Below are 22,896 nucleotides of genomic sequence, written 5' to 3' on the forward strand. Positions count from 1 at the left end.
AAAAAAAAAAAATTTTATAAAAAAATATTAGAGAGCGAAAATATTTGACCTTTTTTATTATTATCAATTATTTATTCGTCTTTATTTAATTATTTATTTAGTTTACTTTTATAAAGTTTATTGTAATTATTAAATTTTTTTTTTTTTTTTTTCTTTTTTTATCTAATTTTATTATTTTTTTTTTTAAAATTTTTTTTTGTTTGTGAGTCATTTGTGTTTGTGTTTTTGAAATGTTGGCTTTTTTGTGTTTTTATGCATATTTATGGAAAATTAAAATTAAAAATCATTTATTTTTATTTATTTTATAATAATAATTTAATTTAATATCTTTTATAAATATAATTAATCCAATCTTTTTATTTGACCCAAATCCAGTATAATACCATTTAAATAACCAAATAAAGCAATTTTTAATTGTGGGAAGTAACCTTGCATAAAATCAATATTAGACCAAGGATATTCAGTACAATTTACACCAACATGATTCAAATTGTAATCCAGTAAAGGCACTGAGTCTGGGATGAGTGGCAAATCTCTACCATGCAATGGAGTGGCACAATAGTAATAGCAACAACCAGAGTTATCATATGGATCTATCAATAGGGCACTTTGAACACCTTGTAGTATATACTCTATCATTTTAGATTTACGAAATTGTAAAGTATCATTACGAGATCTAAACTCTACACAAAAGTCTGGTGATACCGGGAAAAATCCATTATATTTAACTAAAGGATCAATTATATTCCATTTTGAAAATCTTATAAAAGAAATTTCTGGTTTTCTAAAATAAATATAAAAAAAGTAATATTACTTTTAGTTAATATTAAAAATTAAAATTAAGGAAAAAAAAACAATTACCTTTCATAACCATTTGGCAAAAGATAAATGGCAGTATTTAAATAAACCATTCCTAATTTATTTAGCTCCACCCTATCTATAAGTTGATTAGAGATGCTAAATTGGTGCATTCCATTTAAAAGATTTGGTTCTTTTATATATATTATTGAGTTTGAATAATATTCTATATTTAAATTTTTATTATACTCTAATATCTTTTTAATATAATCTTTTTTTGAGAATAATGGCAATATTTTATCGAGCTCTATTAATTTTGAAACTGGTACCATTATTGATGTTTTATTGATATAACTTGTTTTTATACGGTTATTAATATTGTATTGATCATTTTTAAATTTTACAAAATCTTTAACTGATACTCTAAAAGGTAGTAAAACTGTTACCATTCTTCTATCCATGTTTAAACTATTATCTAACAAAAAATATTTAAAAATTAGAAACTAATATCCTTTTATTTTATTGTATACTATAACAGCTTACCAAATTCTATAGTTTTTTTATTAATATTAAAAAATTTAATAATTTTCATTTTTTTTTTTTTTTTTTTTCTTAAAACTATTAACTTTATTTTTTTTTCTATTTTTTTTTTATAAATTGTATTTAAAGAACTATATAATAAAACAACGTCTTTTTTATATTTTATTAATATAAATAATAAACAATACATTGAAAAATAAAAAAAGTTTAAAAAAATTGGTTTTTTTAATTTTTATAATAATTTATAAATTTTTATAAACTAAGTGATAAATTAAAAATTTTAATATTTTTGGTTTTATTATACTATTTTGGTAAAATGATCATTTTCCAATGCAAAAATCTCTAAAAATTACATCTAATAAATCATTTAAATCTACAGGGTGGGTAATTGCACTGATCGAAAGTAATGCTCTTCTTAACTCCTCTGATGCTATGACTATATCTTCATCACAATAGTATAAATATCTATCCAACGATTCAACACATTCTGTTAAATGCTGCTTGTATCTTGCCCTTGTTAATAATGGTGACTCCTGGTCATTCATTTCGAACCTATAATAAATATATAAAAATCGTTAATAATTATAAAATAAATTAACTAAATTAAATATAAAATTACATACATATTACTTAAATTTAATTTTAATAGTGATATTAATTCTTTAATTTTTATATTTTCATTACATGATATTTCAATTGATTGTACATTTGTTAAGTTGTTTTTAGTTTTTATTTTTTCCAATATATTTGATTTTAGTTGGCTCCATTTATCTTGACTGCTATTTTTTATTAAATCAAATTTATTAAATATTATTATTGTTTCGTTATCTATGAAATTTAATAAATTTTCGAGTTCGTTATCATTGCTGTTATTATCTAAATTAAATAATTGATTTGAATCAAATAAAAACAATTTGATATCTGATTGATTAAATCTATCTTTTGCCATTTCTATACCTTCTTTTTCTATAATATCGTTTGTTGATAGTCTTAAACCCGCAGTGTCGCCAATGACCACTGGATATCCACCAATATCTAGTGTTACCTCAACTATATCTCTTGTTGTACCTGCTATTGGTGAAACGATTGATGCTTTTCTATTTGAGAGTAAATTAATTAATGAGCTTTTACCAGAATTGGGTGGACCAACAATAGCAATGCTAGCGCCGTCTCTTAAACGCTCGCCTCTTCTTCCGTCATCTAAATGGGCTTGAATTTTATCTCTAATCGCTATAATGGATCGTTTAGATTGTTCTACAGTTTCGTTGTCAATTTCAGCATCATCACCAAAATCTATAAATGCTTCCATATAGGCAGATGCTCTAATTAAATCTTTTCTTAAACTAAAATAAAATTGACCTATAGAACCCTGCATTTGCTTTAATGCTATCTTTTTTTGATATGATGTTGATGCATCTAATAAATCAGATAAACCTTCAATTTGTGTTAAATCCATTTTACCATTTTCGAATGCTCTTCTTGTAAACTCACCCTGTTCTGATGGTCTTGTACCGTCTACTGATGATATTGCATCCAATGTCTCTGAAATTACAGCTCTACCACCATGTATATGAAACTCTACCACATCTTCACCTGTAAAACTATTGGGTGATGGAAACCAAACAAAAATACCTTTATCTACTTGTTCATTTGTTTTTGGATGATAAAAAGTACTAAGTGTAGCTAATCTTTCTTTAGGTTCTATATTGCTTTTTTTTGTTAACTCTTTCAACACCAATTTTGAATCTGGTCCTGAAACCCTGACAATCGCAACACCACTCTTCCCCACACCACTTGATAAATTAAATATTGTATCTTTAAAAAATTTAAATTTCGGTGGTGCACATTCTCTATAATTATCTTTAACTATTTTACAATAATTTCTTTTAAATAATCTATTCATTTACCCAATAATAATAAAAAAATAAAAAAAAATAGAAGAATGAATAATATGAAATAAATGTAAAAATAAAAATTAAAAAAATAAAAAAAAATATCTTGGAAAAAAAAAAAAAAAAAATTAAATAACACAATGACTTTTCGGTTTTTTTTAGGTAAATTTATTGAAATGCTATAGTTATATAATTGAAGTAATTAATAATTTTAAATAGTTAAATTCTGACATTTCCAATTTTTTTGTTACCACAGTTGGTTCTGATAATAATTAACAATACTATTGTTAGAAATATTTCAATTCAGAGATTTCGAACTTTTCTTTTTTTTTTTTTTATTTTTATTTATAAAATGCTATATATAATTTAATATAAATCTAATTTTATTATATATATATTAAAAGAATTTTTTTTTATTTTTTTTTTATAATTATTTTTTGTTTTAAAATAAATTTTTTTTTTTTTTATTCCATTATTGTATATACTCTTTTTTAATTTAAAATGAAACTATTATATATTATTTTAATAGTATTATTATTAGTATCAATAGCGATTATATCTGTATGATACAGTTTCTATTTTTTTTTAATAAATTTTATTAATTTTCTTTTTTAAAATATATAGAATGCTTCAATAGAGGGTGGTGAAGGAGAATTGCCAAATACTTTTGCAAATAACTTAAATAATGAAGAAGAGGTAGTAGAGCATTTCCTAAGTAATTTAATAGCTGGGTTAATAGGTGGTCATCAAGTTGTTGGTTAAAAAATTAAAAAATAAAAAATTAGATACACACATTAATGTGTGATCATTATTATTAAGTTTTATAAAATGTTTTTTTTTTTATTCAAACATTGAATTTCTAAAAATAGCTGAAAAAACACCGGTGGCAATAATTGAAATAGCGGTGAATATATTAAAAGTGATGGTTGCGTTGAAGTTGTCATAGACACATTTAGCATTTCCTAAGTCCTTTATAGATTTACAGTATTTTCTATAATAAAAAAATATATTAATATATACATATCAACTACAAATATATTTTATATATCTAAAAAAAAAAAATTTACCTTGAATCTGTTATTGCTTTGGCGTCATAGGCGAAACTAAAGATACCAAATGCACCTATAACTAATAGGGCTATACTTAAAACAAATAATAATTGCTTTGATTTCCCAACAATTGAAAAAAGAGACAAAGAAGACAAAATAATAAAGATAAATAGGTATAATAATCTAACAGCACTTCTCGAGCTTGCCCAATTACAAATAATATATGATCCAGCGTTATCTTTACTAACTAACTTGAATGGATTAGGTACATCATTACAATCTCCCAAAGCAATAGCATTTTTATATTTATCTTTAATTTGTGAAAGTGATAAACCTAAAGTTATAACACATAAAACCTATTTTAAAATATTTAATTAATTAATTAAAAAAATAGTTGAAAAGATTACTAAATTAAAATAAACTTACAATCGAGACAATAAGTAAAGCAAAAACAATTGTTTTTTTAGACATATTTTATTAATTTTTGGTATATCCAGTAAAGAGAATAACGCATCTAAAAAAAAAAAAAATTTTTGAAAATTTAAAAATAAATATTTTAAAAAGAATAATTCGATAATCTTTTGTTTTCAAGAAATTCCTAAAAAACCGAAAACTTAAAATTACGAAAGAATAAAAAAGTATGATTAAATAATTTCTTATTAAGACTAAAATAAAAATAATTTTTATAATTAAAAGAAATTATATTTATTAGAAAATACTATATATTAGTTTAATGTTATAAAATATAAAAAATAAATAAAAATAAATAAAAATAAGGTTATAATAATAAAAAATTATTTATATTTTTTTTCTGTATTTTACATTGAAAAAAGATTCTTTTCAATTATCGTTAATAAAAACTTAAGGATAACTTGTAATTTCTTTTAAAAAGTAATCTGTGTTCTAAATAAAATGAATATTTATAATATTTATAGGTTCATATAAATTTTTATAGTTTTTGAAAAAATAATTATTTTAAAAATATTTTTCAAATAATTTTTTATTTTTTATATTTCATTTATTTCATATATTAATAACAATGAATAAAAAAAAAAAGTATAAAAACAAACTAAAAAATTGTTATTTTATTCATTAAATTTTTATTTATTTTATTTATTTATTTATTTATTTATTTATTTATTTATTTATTTATTTAATGTAGTTTTTATAATATTTGTAAATATTTTTTTTTAAAATTTAAAATGTTAAAGTTTTTAATTGCACTTGTTTTAATTATTTCTCATCATGCCAATGGTAATGATGAAGGAGATTTTAGTTTTAGTAAGTTGTGATTTTGTATAAAAAAAAAAAAAAAAAAAATATTAATATGATTATCTTTTTATTTTATAGAGGATGTTGTTTCCATTAAAAGTAAAGGTGATGGTAATATTGCAAGAAAATATTCCTATTCGAATTCCAATGATGGTTTCCTTTTAGTGGGATCTTCGATCAATGGTACCATTGTCAAAGGTGAAGGCAGTACTGAATATGATACATCAGTATTCAGATTTAATAGTGGTCTCTTTGGCTTCCCATGCTATGGTTGGTTTTACATGAGTGGAAAACAATCGAATGTTGATGGAAATTCTTCATTTGAAACTGCATCACTTTCATCAGTCTTTGTTCCAACATTCATTCTTGAATATGTCGATGATGGTAAGAACGAGGGTTTCCAATTGGGTCAAGATGAAATCGTCGGTTTTGTAAATATTGGTGCATTGGATTTTGACACTGAAAAAACTGAAGAGACTTTAAAAGATAAAGATGGTGAAGAGTATACTGTTTATCATGTTGTTTCCACTAGTACCACTGGTCTTATCCAATTTAATTTCACAGTTTCTGACCATCCAGCTTCAATTAATAGTGAAACTGTTATCTCTGCTGAACAAACTAAAATTGATTTTGGTATTGATGGCTACTACAACGAAACTACTAACCCAGCAAGCAAAGACTGTGATGTCAATTCGATCATCAACAGAAAATGTGTTAGTAGTGGTCCATCCGACAAGAATTCCACACTTGCCCTCGTTTCGTTCTATGCTATCAACAAATTTGGTATGAAGGCAAGTCTTGAACAAGAAAAAATTGAAGCTGACAATAAAGAACAAGGTTTCCATGCTGGTTTTAACTGGGTAAAACATGCCAGATATTCACACAAGGGTAAAGGCAAGGGTCACTGTAAAGTGCATGCCGATTCCAAAGACGATGACAACGGTCTCTACGGCTCTACTAATCTTTCTGGAATGATCTCTGGCAAATCTACCTACAAACTCCTTAGTTTTTCATTCAGCAATGTCACTAGACCAGATCAAGTTGCTTGGGATCCAGTCTTAGGTGGTGCTGCTTCTGAAATTAACAATGGCACTTCCTCAAGCAATGGTACTGACAGTCATAGCAGTCACAATGACAGCGAAGGTAGTAATGCCATCAAAATCTCCACATCTCTTTCATTAGTTGTTTTGGTTTTTGCTTTATCATTTATTTTAGTTTAAATAAATAAATTGTTTATTTTATTATTATTTATTAATAATAACACCAAATTAATAAATGATTTTTATTTCTATTATTTTCTTATAAAATTAACACAAAAGACCAAAAAATATTAAAAATTTTTTTTTTATTTTTTTTTTTTAAAAAATTAATTTTTAAAAAAAAAAAATATATTTTTTATTATTTTTCCTATTTTATTTATATATATATATAATTTTTTACTTGTATTATTTGTTTTATTATTATTATTATTATTATTCACTATTATAAATATATATCTTAAAAAATGACAGAGCCATTAACTTATGAAATAATCGAAAAATGGACAATTGAGAAAATGGATAAAATGTTAGGATGTGACTCAAACGAATTAGCCAAATATGTTTTATCATTGGAAACCAATTCAGAAATCCAATCATACTTGGAAGAATTATTAGGCACAACTAAAAAAGTTCAATCATTTATTGAACAATTAATTAAAAAGATAAACTCATTACCAAGAAGAGTTAATAAATTTCAAAAGATTGTTCAACCATCCAACCAAACAAATAATATAAAGAAAAAACAGCAACAGGTATCAGTATCACAACAACCAAAGGATCAAAAAGTTAAACAAAAGATTACATCATTTAGCGAAATTGAAATTCAAATGAAACCAGGTGAACCATGTGAGTGCCAGGCAACTAGACATAAATTAATAACAAATTGTTTAAATTGTGGTAAAATTATTTGTGAACAGGAAGGTAAAGGACCATGCAAATTTTGTCAAACCCCATTATTCACCAACCCAGCAAGTTTATCGATCCAACAGCAACAACTAAGTGACAAACATTTAAATAGTGCTATTGAATATAAAGATAGAATTTTAGGTTATCAAAATACACATGCCAAAAGAACTATAGTTTTCGATGATCAGGAGGATTACTTTTCAAATTCATCAAATAAATGGTTAACAGAAGAAGAACGAAAAAAAGTTGCACAACAAGAATTGGATTATAAAAAGAAAAAAGATGAATTAAAAAACAAAACTAGAATTTCAATTGATTTCCTCGGTAGAAGAATTGTTTCCGAACCAATTAGTAAGTTTTTTTTGACCCACATAATCCTAAAACCATAATTATACACCCATAAACTTTATATTAACACAATATTATATTCATAATTTAGGACCAAATGAAATTGAAGTAGAAAAAATATCATTTAGTACTGGCAATAGCAACAATAAAAAAGAAGAATCAAGTTCATTAGCAGATTACAAAATGAAAAATAAAGATAAAGATACTCAATATGATATTAAAAATCAAGTTAAATATATTGATGACTCTGGGGTAAAACAAGGCTCAAAGAGAAGTGAAGAAGCTATTATTAAACTTGGCAATGATGATATTATCACAAGACAATACTACGGTGTTGAAGAAGATATTGTTGTATATAATTCAAAAGAAACAAAATCAAATCCATTAAGATTCAGAGGTATTATGGAGGGTTTGTGGTCATTCGAGGATAGTAATAATAGTACTAGTATTATAACTAATAGTAGTAGTAATAATAACAATAATAATAATACCAATCAAAATAAGAGGTTACCAAAATTAAAAGAATACACTAAATATATTAATAGTTTATATGAAAATAATTGTAATTATTTTATAATCTCACCACAAAACTATACCACCCAAGATTTCCAAAATATATTAGATCATAAAGTGCAACCAAAATTACCAAATCAAATTCAAGACTTTTTAAAGAAATTATTAGTAGCAATTAAAACAGCCTCACTTCAAAATAATAATGGCAATGATAATAATACCAAATCATTACAATTAAATATCGCGATTTTAATACCAAAAGAATTTGAATTCTCATTAGAGGAAAATCAAAATCAAATGATTAATATTATTAAAATGTATATGGACAGTGTCAATATTAAATCATTTACATTAGTTTTACCAAGTGGTTTTAATGATTCATTCACATTACCAATTTGCGCACCAAATTCAACAAAAAGTGAAGTAAATAATTCAAAGACCTACTCTCAAACTCAAACAATGTTTTTAAATAAGCTTCATGCACATTTCAAGAATACTGTAGAGATTATAGTTTGCCCATCCATTTTCGAATTAAATATAAATCCAGGTAATGCACCACCATCTCGTCAACAAATCGAATATTGGCTAGAAATGAATAGAGCCACACCTTCAAAATATCCATTGTTATTTACAACTTTAAATGGTAGCCTTCAAAACTCTACACTCACAAAAATCAAAAATATTTTCGACAAGAGAGATTTAATTTGCATTGAAAAATATCCTTATAAAAATAATAGCTATGGCACACAATCATCAACTTCATTGCCAATCGAATGGGACCCATATCAATGCTCTTTTGACGACCACAAGAGTTATTTAGCAGGTGTTATAGCATCTCCATTTAATGCAGAGTTCTATCTCGACGATTTTACCAGCGAAATTACATTATCAACATTTATTCATTACCTCAAATCACCATTCACCTATCAATCAGAGCTAACTCTTCGTGCCACATTGGTTCAATTCACAGATAATAATGAAGATATAGCAGATGATTTAGCAACTTTAATTTTAGCTTTGTCAAATGGTATATTTAATCAAATTCACAATGCTGTAGAATCACTCAAACAAGAAAAACAATTACATCAACAACAATACCCCAACGAACCTTATATTAAACCTGAAGTTGATCCTAGAGAAAAATTATTCTTTAACGATTTGATTGATAGATCCAATAGAATTTTAGAATTTTATAAAACAATTTTACAAAATAATGATTCTTTTATTAATCAAATTAATTTAATTAAAATCACTTTATTAAATTATACTGAATAAAATTAAAATATAAAAAAAAAAAATTGATATATATTAAATTTAATTTTAATATATATCTATTTTTTTAAAATATATAATTAATTATTTACTCTAATTTTTCCTTATTATAATAATTTTGTTTTTATTTTTTTTTTTTATTTTTTTTTTTCACCCCATCATTGTATTTTTATTTTTTATTTATTTTTTCATAAAAAAAACTCACCCATCATATATTCCATACATTAAAATAATTTTATTTTAAATTAAATAAAATAAAAATTAATAAATTATTTTAATGTAATATTTTTTTTTTTTTTTTTTCAATTTTTATTTTATTTTATTTTTTTTTTCTTTTTTAGGAAAATTAATTAATCTAAAAAAAAAATAATTAAAAAAAATTTTTAAAAAAAATATTGTTATTTACTTTTAGTATTTAAAAAAAAGATAAAAAGATTATAATATAATAATAGATATAATTTATGGATAAAACAAAGAATATTTTTTTTGAAGAAGAAGAGTATTATTCTCAGGATAATTTTAACATTAAAAATGAAGAGGATGAAACTTTAAAAGGTATGTATAATTTTGAAGATATAAATATAATTTTATAAAAGATTTTTTTTCATAATAAAAAAATATTCAAAAACTAATTTTTTTTTTTTTATAAAATTTAATAGTTCATAGAAAAAAATGTGAAGATTTGGTAAATAATTTAAAAACTAGTTTAGAACAAAAAGATTTTAATAAGTTTGATGATTATTTCGAACCCAAATCAGTATTAAATCGTTGTAACGAAGAGGTCATTGGTAGAAATTTAATAAAGAAATATATTGAAGATATTTATAATAATGAGGAGATTCATTTGTACAATGTTAGACTTTTGATTGATTCACGTCAAAGACATGTTGCTTGTGAATGGATAACAAGAAGAAAGGACTTTTCTAAACAGAGTGAAAACGACACATCTTTAGAGCAAGGTATGGCTGCATGGTATATTAAACTATCTCCCAATGACTATAAAATTAGAACCTGGTATATCTGGATCGATAAAGCATATATTAAAATCGATAGTATGGATGCCCCCTTACCAAATGAACATTGGACACCCGCTCCTGTTCAGTATTATACCCGTAAAGATGTATCAGATATCGTTAGAGACAAATTAGAAAAATTCGAAAAAGAAGATTTAGATGAATGGTCAAGTTGTCTTAGTGATGATTTAGTCATTTGCCCACCATTCAATCATGTAGCCGGTAAAAACTGTTGTATCGATGGGGCCAAATTATTCTTTGACAATTTCGAACATACAAGTATTTCAAAGATTGAACAACTCTATGACGAAACCAAACCAAATTGGACCACTTATCTACAAATTTTCTCTACAACCAACAGAAAAACTGGTCAAAAAGGTGAAGATATCGATTTTGTTTTTAATGAAATTTTAACTGGTAAAATTAGATATTGGAGATCCTATTTCAATAGCACACCCAAAGGTGGTAATCAAGAAAACACTTTTAAATTTTTCATTCAAACTTTAACTCAATGCATAGAAAAGGAAGATCACAAATCACATAATAGACAACATCAAAAAAGTTCATTTATTAAAGATGATTTAAAAACTAAGCAACAACAACAACAAAACACAAATCAAAAAATAATTGGTAGTGGCCAAAACTAGATTCTAAAAAAAAAAAGATTTTGATTATAATTATAATTTTTATAATTTAATTTTTAATTTTTTAAAACTTCACATAAAACACTCATCATAAATTTTTAACAATAAACATTAATGTTTCTTACTTAACTATATGCTCTGCTTGGACCTTCTATTATTATAAAAAAAATTTTAGTTGGGTTTTTTATCTTTTGATTATACTTTTTTTTTTTTTTTTTTGGTATTTGATTTTATTTTTTTATAATTTGGTTAAACACTGCACAAAATATATAAAATTTTATTTTTTTTTTAATTTTTTATTTTATATTTTTTTATTTTTTTTATTTTTTATATTTAAGAATTTTTTTTATTTTTTTTTATTTCATTTTTCATTTTATATATAACTCTTTCCATTAAATATGAACACATTAAGTACTCCAACCATAAGACACGTATCTTCAAACAAAAGTAAGTACTCAAAAAATTTTAGATTGGGGTTTTTTAGTTTTTTTTCTAACAATAATATAATTTTTTTTACAACAGGAGGAGGAAGTTCCTCCAGGGGCAAACCAGTCGTTTTCTGTCCATAGAAACCCATCAACAGCTAAAAAAAATAATAAAAAATATTTATTAAATTTTTTAAAAAACCATTTGATTTAATCAGATATTTCTGATATTTTTTTTTTTTTTTTTTTTTAATTTTTATTTATTTATTTTTTTTTTTTTTTTTTTTTTGTTTATTTTTATTTTATTTTCTCAATACATATTTAAATTTTTCTTTTTTTTTTTCATTCTTTATATTTTATTTTTATTTCAATAACTTTGTTTTTTTTTTCTTAAAACAATTCAACAATGATTTCATTCAGCCCAAATCCAAATACAGGTAATAATTTATTTATTTTTCTTTAATTTGTGATAAATAATTTATTAAAAATTTGTTTTTTATATAAAATAGGCGGTTCAAAAAATTCTATGTTATATATGGGACCAGTACCAGCCAAATCAACCGCAAAACCAAAAGACCCACCACCACCAACCAGAAGATCAACATATTTCACAGCTTGATCAACCCATATTCTAAATTTTTTTTATTATAATTTTTGTCCATTTGAAAAATATTGTAAAATAAAATAAAAATGGTGCTTTAAAAAATCTTTTTAAAATTATAAAATTTGCAAAATACCTTTTTATATTTTTTTATTTTAAATTTTATTTTTTTATTTTTTTTTTTATTGTTTTAATAAAATGGTTTAAAAATTTTTTACCAATTTTTTTTTTTTATTCCTCATCAAATATTTTTTTTATAAAAGCTCATTATATAAAAAAATAAATATTTTTTAGAAAATGACTCTCGTAACAATCACACCAGTAAGACCAAACTCCATTTCAAATGTCTTTCCAACCAGATCACCCTCTCTTACATCAGGTCCAGTCTCAAGATCAAGTTTAACTAGACCAGCTTTATCTGTATCAAGATCAACCGAATTCCGTTCTTAAAAAAATTTAGATTTTCTTGGTTTTAAAAAAAAAAAATCAACACAAAATAATAAATTTTATTATTTTTTAATTTCAAAGACTGATCATAGAGTAATAATATAATAATATTTTATTCCTAATTTTCTATGAGTCCACTTCTCCTTCCATATTTTTCTTAATACTTTTCAAAAAAATCCATTAATCTGTTTTTGGGAAAACATCAAAACCCTTTTTCCGCAACCCAAGACCGTGCAAACTTAGATATTTATTATAAAATTTTATTGTTTTATAAAATTTGTTTTTTTTTTTTATTTAAAAAAATAAAATTTTTTTATTTTTTTTATTTTCTCTTCTATCTGTAATAACTCATTCCTAAATAAAAAATAAATAAAAATGAAATTCAAATTGTTTTCTCCAGTTATTGGTACTGCAAGTGTTAGAATTGGTGGTAAGTAATATACAATTAATAATTTTCCATGAGCTGAAGCTAATATAAAATTTTTCATTTTTTATAATTTATAGGTACAAGCAAAAAGAAAGGGTATGTATTTTATTTTGAGGGTAAAAATTATAAAAATAGGATACTAAAATTATTTAATAATTTTTTTATATAGATTCTTTGTTTTCTAATTAACCTTTTTATAATATGTCTTTTTTAAAAAATTTAATTAAACTTTAAAATAAAATACAAAAATTTAATTTTATCAATTGTACAAAATAATTTATTTATTTATTTATTTATTTATTTATTTATTTATTTATTTATATATATATATATTTGATCTTCATAGCCGTTAGCAAATAGAGATGACTGGGGAACGAGCGAGAATGAAGTATCATTTCCAACCCACTCGAATTTACTTTAATGTATAATGAAAATAAATTTTATGAAATTATTTTCTTTAAAATACTTTTTAGGGATTATAATTTAATTTATCATTATCTTTATTTTTATTTTTATGGGTTTGATTGATTAAAATTTTTTTTTTTTTTATTTTTTTTTTTTTTTTTAAATTAATTTATAATCTGTTTCCATCAATGTCATAACTTGCATAACAGTCTTGGGCCAATGTGATGTTCTTCCACAATTGAAACAGGAATTTTTTCATTGTAATCGCTTCTATGTACTTCTCTATTGATATTATCTTTAATATCTACTAAATTACTTGGTCTATTATCAACTTTGTTTTTATTAGTATGGTTAACATGTCTTCCAATTTTTTTTTTCGTCTACAGTACTGGTGGGTGTATTCCTATTATTATGAAGAAGAAATATAATTAAAATTGAATAATGAAATATTAATTAATGAATAAACTATTGTTATTTGACATTTTATGTTTAAAATAATTTATTTAATATTAAATAAAATTTTTTTAAAAATAAGAAATTAAAAATTAAAAATAAAAAAAAAAAAAAAAAAATAAAATAATAATTATTTCAAAAAAAAATTTATAAAAAGAATTTATCTTTATCTTTATTTTAAGGCAGCAGTTATTAAATTAATGAAATCTGGGTTGTCAAAGAGAAAACTATCAATTGAACGACATAAAGGATTTACTATGGTTAGAACTTGTGTCAATTGATAAAGTTTTTTGAAAGCTGCCGGATAGGAAACATTAAATCATTTCTTCTAAGGAGCCATTAAATCTTTTCTTCTTCTAAAACCATTCGATGATACCATAGTTGCTTGGCCAGAACAATGTCTGATATACATCAAATAGTGGTTAGAATGAAAAAATTCTTTGGTGTTGATTTAATTGAAGGCATTTTACTTTGATTGGATCTTTACCTTCATGGATTTTGAACATTTGTGATAAACTCTTCTTTTTTTTTGATTCTAAATAATTATTTTTTTAATTTTTTGTTTTATAATCTATTTTTATCTATATTATATCTACTAAGATATATTGAAATTGAGGTTGTGGTGGCTGCTATGGAGGTTGATGTTGATACTCTGGTTGGTATCTGCTATCGAAATCTTAAAAAAAATAGTTAGACACTACATTACTACAGATAAAATATTTAAATGAATACTATCTAATACCTACTTTTTTTTTTAAAAACTTCATATGCCTCCAAAAGATTCTTGGTCTTTTCAAAATCAGTTTCGAGTTTCCTTTCCTCGAACAATTTTTCAAGACCAGAATATAATTTAATTAATTTATTTTCATTATTTTTTATATATATTCCAAAAAATAATCTATCTAATTTAATTAATAAATAGATCCTAAAATGATAATATAAATGTTAATATCTATAATAAATAAAAATAAAGATATATATAAATTAAAAATGAAAAACTTACATTATTGTGGTAAATAATGAATAATATAAACCCATTGCCTTTTCAGACAAAGAGTCGGATGATGCAAACTTTTCATATAAAAAAGTTGCCAATAATAATTCTATAATAAAAAAATAAAAAATGTTTTTTTTATTATTATTATAGTGTTCATTTTTTGAGCTTAAAATTTTGGTCTCCAATTTATTAATATTGGATTCCATAGCTCTTACTTTTTTTTCAAAAATGAAATCCTAAATACAAATAAAACAATAATTAGTATTTATTTTTTTTATAATGTATGTTATATAAGAGATAATTACCTTTTTTGAAAAAAAGTTACCCATTTTTTATTATTTTCTTTTATAGGGTAATAAAAAATATAAAATATAAAATATAAAATATAAAATATAAAATATATATAATTATTTAAAAAAAAATATAATATTATGATTAAAAATGAAACAATAAATTTAAGCTTGATTATACAAATTACTTTGATTGCGAGCTTGAATTTAATGAAAAAAAAATTCGAAAAAAGTTTTTATAGGGTTTTAAAATTTTTTTAGAAAATGAAATAAAAAAAAAAATTTAATTCATTTTAATTATAATTTCCTTTTGTTAATATAATAGATTAGATTCAAACTCGGTGTTTCCTTTTTTATACATTCTATTAAATTTTTAATCTGTAGCTATCATAAAAGTAGTGATCATCTGTTTATTTTTTAAACACAAACACCAAATTAAAAAATAATTTAATTAAAAAAATTAAAAAAAAAATTAAAAAAAATTAAATTATAACCCCCCACACACTTTTTTTATTATTATTATAAAAAGTGGCTATCATGTTTGGGAAATGAATTAATAAATTTTTATTTTTTTCAATTAAATTATTAATTAATTACCAATTTTAGAACCCATTGCAATCTGAATTATTCAAAAAAAAAAAATGATGATGCCAACTGTTCAATTTAAACAAAAAAAATTTTAATAGTATTTATTTGATTATTTATTTATTTATTTTAAATAAATAACTTTAAAGTCATTGAGTTGAGATATTTCTTTTTATTTTTTTTTTTATAATTTAATTTTTATTTATTTTAATTTTAATTTTTATTTTTATTGAATAAATAAAATTGTATATTTCATAAAACATTTGATGTATAACCATCACTTTAAATCATCCTATTTGTTTAAATATATGATATACTACCAAAAAAAAAAAAAAAATAAACAATTATATGATTTGAATATTAATATTGATAATATCACAGAAAAAAAAACATGACAAATTTTTGTGATGATCATTTATTTATAAATTTTTTTCTTTGATAATCATTAAATTGTACTAAATATACTTTTTTTTGATTGTTATTTGTCAATTTAATTAACCTATTCTAAAACGTTAAAACCCTTACCTAAAGAAAGAGCCTCCACTGAATCTGGAATAGATGATTCTTTGAAATCATGTGTATTTGAATCCAGAAAAAGAACTTTGATTGATTCCGGTATTGAGTTTTCTATAATTGGATGATTATGTGATTAAAGGATGAGGCCTTCAAGAGTACGAGGAATCGATCCAATACATGTTGGCTCACAGTGTGGTATTCCGTTTGGAAATATTGGTTATAATTTGGTAGTGCGACTGATGATGGAATAAAGTGAAGTGATGTTGGTTTATCAATTATTAAGTAAATTATTGTCGATGGAATAGAAGGAGTATGCTTTTCGGGGTTGAAAGATAAATGGTTAGTGATGCGGGAGAACTTTTTAAATCAGAAATATCAAATACTAGTTTTAGGGTCTAAAATTATATTGTGGTAAATGTTAGTATTTTCTAATAAAAATATATAATAAAAATATTTACCTTATTTCTAGTTTGTTTTAAAAGGAAATCTCTAACAAGCCTTTACTTTAAATAAATTTGGTCATAGCTTTAAGCCCATTTGAAAAGTGTTCAGGGATTTTTGGTATATCGTTTTCATCCAAGGTTAAATCACCACGGCCCATTTCCTATTGAATAACTGTACAACCCATGCTCCAAAGATCCGAACTAAAACATGTTTCACTTCTTCTTGTTTCAGGTGACATGTGTTGGTGTTCCTGCGATTGTTGATGCTTTATATTCTGTATATTTTGAAATTCCAAAATCAATTATTTAACATTGGAATTGGGGTTTAATAATATATTTTGGCATTTAATATCTCTATGAATAATTATTATTTTGAAGAAAATTTATGCCTTTGAGACACATATCCAGAATATGATGTATTAAGTCATCTGGAAATTCCTTTAAAAATTTATCAACTGATTGAAAGCCTTTTAGATATTCCATATAAATAAAGTGAGCCATTTCTTGGTTATTTTTGATCTACACCATTATTAAATATTTTATATTGTTACAATAACAAAATTAATGGTTAATTAATTAAATAAAATAAAATTTTAAAAAATATTTAAATAAAAAAAAAAAAAATTTCAAAATTTTTAAAAAAATAAAAAAAGGTGTATTTTTTTTTTATTATAATTTTATATATAGTCTCTTATTTCATTTAATTTATTATATTTTTTAATAGCTCCTTTATAAATTCAAAAAAAGGAAATTATTTTTCTTTTTTTTTTTAAACTCAATAATTTAATAATTAATTTTTAATATAGTATGCTTATGTTTTTTTAATTTATTATTTTAATTATTCATTATTTTTTTTTTTTGTAACAATATAAATTTTTTAATATAGATATATAATGTCTCATTTAATTAAATAAGGATCCGTGTTGTATAAAGTATTATTTCCAAAAATTGGTATATAAAATAATTATGGTATTTAATATTTTAAGTATTAAAAAAAATAAGATATTTTTTTTTTTTTTTGGTTTTTTTTTTTGGTTTTTTTTATATTTTTTTTTTTTTTATGTTTTTTTTTATTTTTCTTTATTTTTCTTTATTTTTTCTTTCTATTTCTTTATTTTTATATTTGTTATATTTTATTTTTTTAAAATGGGAAATTGTAATAGTAGTTTAGGTCCCAATACCAGTGGTACAAATCCACCATTAAATACATCTTCTTTAGGATCATACAAAGTCTCTTCTGGTAGAAACAGACGTTAGTATTTTAATTTGTAATTTTAGTGATGGTGATGATACTAATTAATTTTTATTTTATTTTTTTCAAATTTGACCTTTAATAAAACCAACTATAGCCAAAAAGTAAGTTTAATATTATTATATCAATTATTTATTCAATTTAAACGATATAGTGACACTAATTATTTTTATTTTTAATATTTTATAAATAGTGATTTCTATTACTAATCTATTATTTATTAATTTCTTTTATAAATAAAAAAATAATTTCTTCATAAAAAAAAATAAATATAAAGAATTATTGATCATAAATCAATCAACTGTAAACAAAACATACTCACTTTTCTTTTTCTTTATTATTACTATTATTATTATTATTTCCATTATTATTTTTCTCAGTTATGACTGTGGAGACGATTTTGGGAGGTGTGAAATACCAAAACACTTTATTTTATAAATTAAAATATCTTTAGATTTTTATATTAATTTTTATAATAATTATTTTTTAACAATTTTTTTTTCTTTTTTTTTTTTTTAATCAAATCAAATAAATTATTCTAAAATTTTTATTTTTTTTTTTTTTTTATTAAAAAAATTTATTGTAATATATAAAAAAAACTTAACAAATAAAAAATGAGATTCATTGGAACAGTTGGAATTGGAAGAGGTAAGAAAAAATATATTTTTTATAACCTTAAAAAACAAATTTAATTAATTAGTTAATTATTATTTTGTTAAATTAATACAGAAAGACCAACCCAAACAAGTTTTGGTACCAAATCAAATACTTTTTATTATTAATTTAATGGTATTCGAATATTATTCACTCTTTTTAATATCCAAAAAAAAAAAAAAATAAAAAAAAAAAAAAATAAAATAAAAGAGTGTTATCACTTGTAAAATTAAATATTCATGCTTTTAAATTTTTTCTATTTTTTGTCCAAACATATTGATTTTGGAGTGGTTGTGTGTTAAATTTTTCATGAAAAACAAATAATTTTTTATTTTTTTTTATTTTTATTTTTATTTTTATTTTTTTTTTTTAAAAATTTTTTAATGCATTTCCCCCTTTTTTTAATTTTTGTATTATATTTCATTTTTTTATAAATGAAATAATAAATAGATAAATAATAATAAATAGATAAATAACATATCTAGCAATATAATAATAAAAAGATATAATAATAAATGACAAAAAAAGGATTTAATATTATAGAATTTCAATCATTATCAGATGAAGAGTTTTTAAAAAAGTATTGGATTGATAAAAGCCATGCAGCAAAGTTATTACCGTTGTTGGCCAAAGAGGTATCACAAAAAAAAGAAAGAACCATTGCAGATAGTTTATTATTTACTCTAAGATTCTTTAAATCTAATAGAACCTTTGATAAATTAAGCCAAGAATATTTATGTAGCGAAAAATATATGAGAGATAATATTGTTTTATGTATCAGTTTATTAAAAAAGATTTCATTTAAACCTGTTTGTATTTTATAATATATAGTATGTATAATATAAAGTAATAATTATATTTATATTTCTTATTTTTGTATAGAATTTTAGAGAAAAATACTTTTCGAAACCAATTATTAAAGGAAATAAAAAAATATATTCAATGGTATATACAATGTTTTTTTCATCAAATAAAAATAGGGATTTGGCAGAAGGATATGAAAATAAAAAACAAGGTAAGCAAGGAATAATTTATCAAATTATGATCGATATTGCAACAGCAAGAATTATAGATATTTGTGGTCCATATCCTGGTGGAATGACAGATTCTCAAGTTTTAATCGAAAGTAATTTAAATTTAAAGGTTTTAGAAAATGAATGTGTTTTGGCAAAAGAAGACAGCTATTCAGAATTAAAGAAAGATGAAACTTATAAGAAAATACTACTACTCGACGATTCAAGCAAAGAATTTAAACAGGGTTTGGCAATGGCAAATTATATTGAAGCTAGAATTAGACAATTAAGTGTATGTAGTAGTAGTTGGAGAGGTACCCAGCTTGATAAATTTAGTGAGGTTTTAGAAGCTGTATTTTGGTTATTAATGAAGAATGAGTTATTAGAGAATGGTGATCTCCCAAATAATGATGAAGAGGAAGAAAATGAAACGGTAAATAGATTGCAAAGACAACAAAATGAAGAGGAAACTGACAATGAAGAAGAGAATGAAGAGGAGGAAGAGGAGGAAGATACCACAAATGAAACAATAAGAAGGGGCTACAATGATAATATTAATGAAGAAGAGGAGGAGGAAGAGGTTGAAAAGCAAAAAAAAACTGTGGATCAGGACCAGGAAGAAGAGGAGGAGGAAGAGGAAGATGTAGGAGAGGATTCCGATAGTGATTATGAAGAGGAGGAAGAAGAGGAGGAGGAGGAGGAAGAAGAGGTTGATGAAAATCAAAAAAAGAGAAAAAGAAAAAGTGTACAAAAAAAAACCACCTCTGCACCCAAGTCAAATAAAAAAAATAAAAAAACAAAAGATAGTGGTAGTGATAGTGAAAAAGATTCAAGTGAAGGTGAAGCATTAGAAAATAGTTTTGGTAATAGAAAGCTACGGGGTGAAAGGGCCCAACAAAGAAAGAGGGATAAAATATTAGCCCAACAAAGAGAAGAGGAACTACGAAAAGAAAGAGAAGTATTATTAAACTCTCCATTATCTGCAATAAAAAAATTGGTTCGTAATGATAATAATAATAATAATAATAATAATGGTCCAAATATAATAGAGGCACTTAATAGTAATAATAACAATGGCAATACAATCTCTGATACAGTTTGTAAATTAAATCATTTTTATAATATTGATAAAATTGAAATTTCTCAACCATTTATATTCCCATGTCAAAATAAAATAGTATTGGTTTTTTCACTACCACCATTCTCAATTAATTTTATTGGATACAGGTTAAATATTTCAAAATTGGAAGTTAAATACCAAGTTAATATACCTTGTAGAAACGATCTGTTCCAATTCATCCCAGTTGCCGATGGGTCAATATGGGAGCAAAACACCCAAAGTAACAAAGGTTTAAAATCACCAATAAAATTATTAACTGTAGATTTACCAACTAATTTAATCTATGACTTTTCCAAATCAACCAAAATAATTAGAGATCAACAAATGAAAATATCATTACCCCACAACATATCAAAAAATAGTATTACTGAATGGAAAGTTTAAAAATTGTACATAATAATAAAATCTAAAAAATAAATTTATAAATAAAATATTTTTTTACTGGTTGTATTAAAAATAAAGATTATAAAACATTTATTATTTTATTTATAATAGTTTAAATATTTTTATATTTATTTCTTTTTGTCTTCAATAATAACAAAATAGTTACTGAGGAGATTGCCTAAATAAATTTGACCGTCTTTTTCAATGGAGCTAGTTACTGATTGCTGAACAGAATTTGGGGCTGCTTGATAGTAGTCAACTACTTTGCCATTGTTTGGATCAACTACAACCATTGATGGTTTAGCAATTGGAAGTGAGAAAAATGGGAGTCTAATTAATAATTTCTTTATAAACTTGAATGGTGTTACCAAATCTCCAAATGGTGTTCTATTACTAAAAATAGAGATGTACAATCTACCGTTTGATTGATTTATACCATCTGGGAAACCTGGTAAGTTGTCAATAAAAACTTCACTTTTGCCGGCTATTTTAAAAAAAATAATTAATAATTTGTTTATAATTTATTATATTTATAAAATAGGTTATAAAAGTTTTACCTTTTTCACCACTAATCCAGTATCTATAAAGTTTAGAGCCTGCACATTCAGCAACAAAAACACTTTCTTGTTTTGGATCAAGAGTGACACCATTGGCATATGCAATTCCATCCATTAAAACTTTGGTTTCTTTAGTTTTTGGATTATAGGATAAAAGTTGACCACCTCTTATCATTCCCATAATTGCATAGAAAGAAGGAACATGTGTATTATAGTCACCATTTTTATCTAAGAATGGAGCAATTGGGTTTGAGTTACTGAAATAAATCATATCGTTTTTAGCAACAACAACATCCTATAATTAAAAGTGAAGAAAAAAAAATAACAATTAGTAAACCGTAATAAAGGTTAATAAAATATACCATACTTACATTTACAAAAGTTAGTTTTTTTCCGTTGGCAGATGAGGTTAAAATGAGTAAATCTTTAGTTTTGATATCATATTTTAATAAACCTTTCAAAGCATCGGCAATAATAACATTATCTTCATTATCTACTGTAACACCCAATGGTCTACCAGCTGTGCATAAGTATTTGGTCTTGGACATGAACTTCTCTTGTTTGCTTAGCAACTGTTCCTTTGTTATAATATTTAATGGTGTTTCTAAATAACGGATTTCGCCATTCTTTAGAGCAAAGTATAATCTATCCCCAGATTTTGAAAACTCCATAGTTTCTGGACCTTCGATTTCACCTAATGAAACAAACTTTCCTTTTTCCAAGTGATACGATTCGTCATTATATAAAGCATGATCAAATGGTTTAATTTCTGCATCTTGAAATTCGAGATCTATTTGATACGAATTACTAAAGATTGAATATGGCTTTAATATTGATATATATATTAATAAAATTGAGGTTAAAACAATACATATATTAAAATATTTCATTTTTTTATAACAATTATATTGAATTTGATTATGTAAAATAAAAAATTGAAAAAAATATCGATTTATATAGTTTTAAAAAAATTAAAAAATTTAAAAAAAAAAATCACATCTTTTTTTTTTGGGGTGTTTAATTAATTTTTTTTAAATTAT

At 23.0% G+C, this 22,896-nt stretch overlaps 12 protein-coding genes across 12 annotated transcripts; 7 read left to right on the forward strand and 5 right to left on the reverse strand.

Annotated features, from left to right (window-relative positions):
• Positions 1–342: 342 nt before the first annotated feature.
• DICPUDRAFT_152247 (uncharacterized protein) lies at positions 343–1,259 on the reverse strand (the record flags this gene model as incomplete). Its single annotated transcript, XM_003288007.1, has 2 exons — positions 343–784; positions 1,048–1,259. 2 exons carry the CDS (start codon positions 1,257–1,259, stop codon positions 343–345), a joined length of 654 nt encoding a protein of 217 aa, XP_003288055.1.
• A 399-nt stretch (positions 1,260–1,658) lies between these two features.
• Positions 1,659–3,241, reverse strand: DICPUDRAFT_152248 (uncharacterized protein; the record flags this gene model as incomplete). Its single annotated transcript, XM_003288008.1, has 2 exons — positions 1,659–1,890; positions 1,962–3,241. 2 exons carry the CDS (start codon positions 3,239–3,241, stop codon positions 1,659–1,661), a joined length of 1,512 nt encoding a protein of 503 aa, XP_003288056.1.
• A 490-nt stretch (positions 3,242–3,731) lies between these two features.
• On the forward strand, positions 3,732–3,992 carry DICPUDRAFT_152249 (uncharacterized protein; the record flags this gene model as incomplete). The annotated part of the gene is made up of 2 exons (XM_003287990.1): positions 3,732–3,791; positions 3,855–3,992. The coding sequence occupies 2 exons, from the start codon at positions 3,732–3,734 to the stop codon at positions 3,990–3,992; spliced, it is 198 nt and encodes a 65-aa protein (XP_003288038.1).
• Positions 3,993–4,070: 78 nt separating this feature from the next.
• DICPUDRAFT_78876 (uncharacterized protein) lies at positions 4,071–4,750 on the reverse strand (the record flags this gene model as incomplete). Its single annotated transcript, XM_003288009.1, has 3 exons — positions 4,071–4,221; positions 4,298–4,635; positions 4,706–4,750. 3 exons carry the CDS (start codon positions 4,748–4,750, stop codon positions 4,071–4,073), a joined length of 534 nt encoding a protein of 177 aa, XP_003288057.1.
• A 1,085-nt stretch (positions 4,751–5,835) lies between these two features.
• Positions 5,836–6,657, forward strand: DICPUDRAFT_18577 (uncharacterized protein; the record flags this gene model as incomplete). The annotated part of the gene is made up of 1 exon (XM_003287991.1): positions 5,836–6,657. A coding segment is annotated over one exon (822 nt), but the record flags the coding sequence as incomplete, so codon positions are not given.
• Positions 6,658–7,055: 398 nt separating this feature from the next.
• DICPUDRAFT_87864 (uncharacterized protein) lies at positions 7,056–9,633 on the forward strand (the record flags this gene model as incomplete). Its single annotated transcript, XM_003287992.1, has 3 exons — positions 7,056–7,848; positions 7,937–8,261; positions 8,352–9,633. 3 exons carry the CDS (start codon positions 7,056–7,058, stop codon positions 9,631–9,633), a joined length of 2,400 nt encoding a protein of 799 aa, XP_003288040.1.
• A 458-nt stretch (positions 9,634–10,091) lies between these two features.
• DICPUDRAFT_97905 (uncharacterized protein) lies at positions 10,092–11,417 on the forward strand (the record flags this gene model as incomplete). Its single annotated transcript, XM_003287993.1, has 2 exons — positions 10,092–10,185; positions 10,290–11,417. The coding sequence occupies 2 exons, from the start codon at positions 10,092–10,094 to the stop codon at positions 11,288–11,290; spliced, it is 1,095 nt and encodes a 364-aa protein (XP_003288041.1). The 3' UTR covers positions 11,291–11,417.
• A 268-nt stretch (positions 11,418–11,685) lies between these two features.
• Positions 11,686–12,331, forward strand: DICPUDRAFT_152254 (uncharacterized protein; the record flags this gene model as incomplete). The annotated part of the gene is made up of 2 exons (XM_003287994.1): positions 11,686–11,734; positions 12,222–12,331. 2 exons carry the CDS (start codon positions 11,686–11,688, stop codon positions 12,329–12,331), a joined length of 159 nt encoding a protein of 52 aa, XP_003288042.1.
• Positions 12,332–12,610: 279 nt separating this feature from the next.
• DICPUDRAFT_152255 (uncharacterized protein) lies at positions 12,611–12,763 on the forward strand (the record flags this gene model as incomplete). The annotated part of the gene is made up of 1 exon (XM_003287995.1): positions 12,611–12,763. One exon carries the CDS (start codon positions 12,611–12,613, stop codon positions 12,761–12,763), a length of 153 nt encoding a protein of 50 aa, XP_003288043.1.
• A 1,020-nt stretch (positions 12,764–13,783) lies between these two features.
• On the reverse strand, positions 13,784–15,371 carry DICPUDRAFT_78880 (uncharacterized protein; the record flags this gene model as incomplete). Its single annotated transcript, XM_003288010.1, has 4 exons — positions 13,784–13,923; positions 14,792–14,970; positions 15,049–15,278; positions 15,348–15,371. 4 exons carry the CDS (start codon positions 15,369–15,371, stop codon positions 13,784–13,786), a joined length of 573 nt encoding a protein of 190 aa, XP_003288058.1.
• Positions 15,372–19,297: 3,926 nt separating this feature from the next.
• DICPUDRAFT_78881 (uncharacterized protein) lies at positions 19,298–21,299 on the forward strand (the record flags this gene model as incomplete). Its single annotated transcript, XM_003287996.1, has 2 exons — positions 19,298–19,591; positions 19,665–21,299. The coding sequence occupies 2 exons, from the start codon at positions 19,298–19,300 to the stop codon at positions 21,297–21,299; spliced, it is 1,929 nt and encodes a 642-aa protein (XP_003288044.1).
• Positions 21,300–21,427: 128 nt separating this feature from the next.
• On the reverse strand, positions 21,428–22,746 carry DICPUDRAFT_152261 (uncharacterized protein; the record flags this gene model as incomplete). The annotated part of the gene is made up of 3 exons (XM_003288011.1): positions 21,428–21,783; positions 21,857–22,151; positions 22,228–22,746. The coding sequence occupies 3 exons, from the start codon at positions 22,744–22,746 to the stop codon at positions 21,428–21,430; spliced, it is 1,170 nt and encodes a 389-aa protein (XP_003288059.1).
• Between the last annotated feature and the right edge of the window lie 150 nt (positions 22,747–22,896).

The sequence above is a fragment of the Dictyostelium purpureum genome, assembly GCF_000190715.1.
Source record: "Dictyostelium purpureum unplaced genomic scaffold DICPUscaffold_120, whole genome shotgun sequence".
Taxonomy (NCBI): Eukaryota; Evosea; class Eumycetozoa; order Dictyosteliales; family Dictyosteliaceae; genus Dictyostelium; species Dictyostelium purpureum.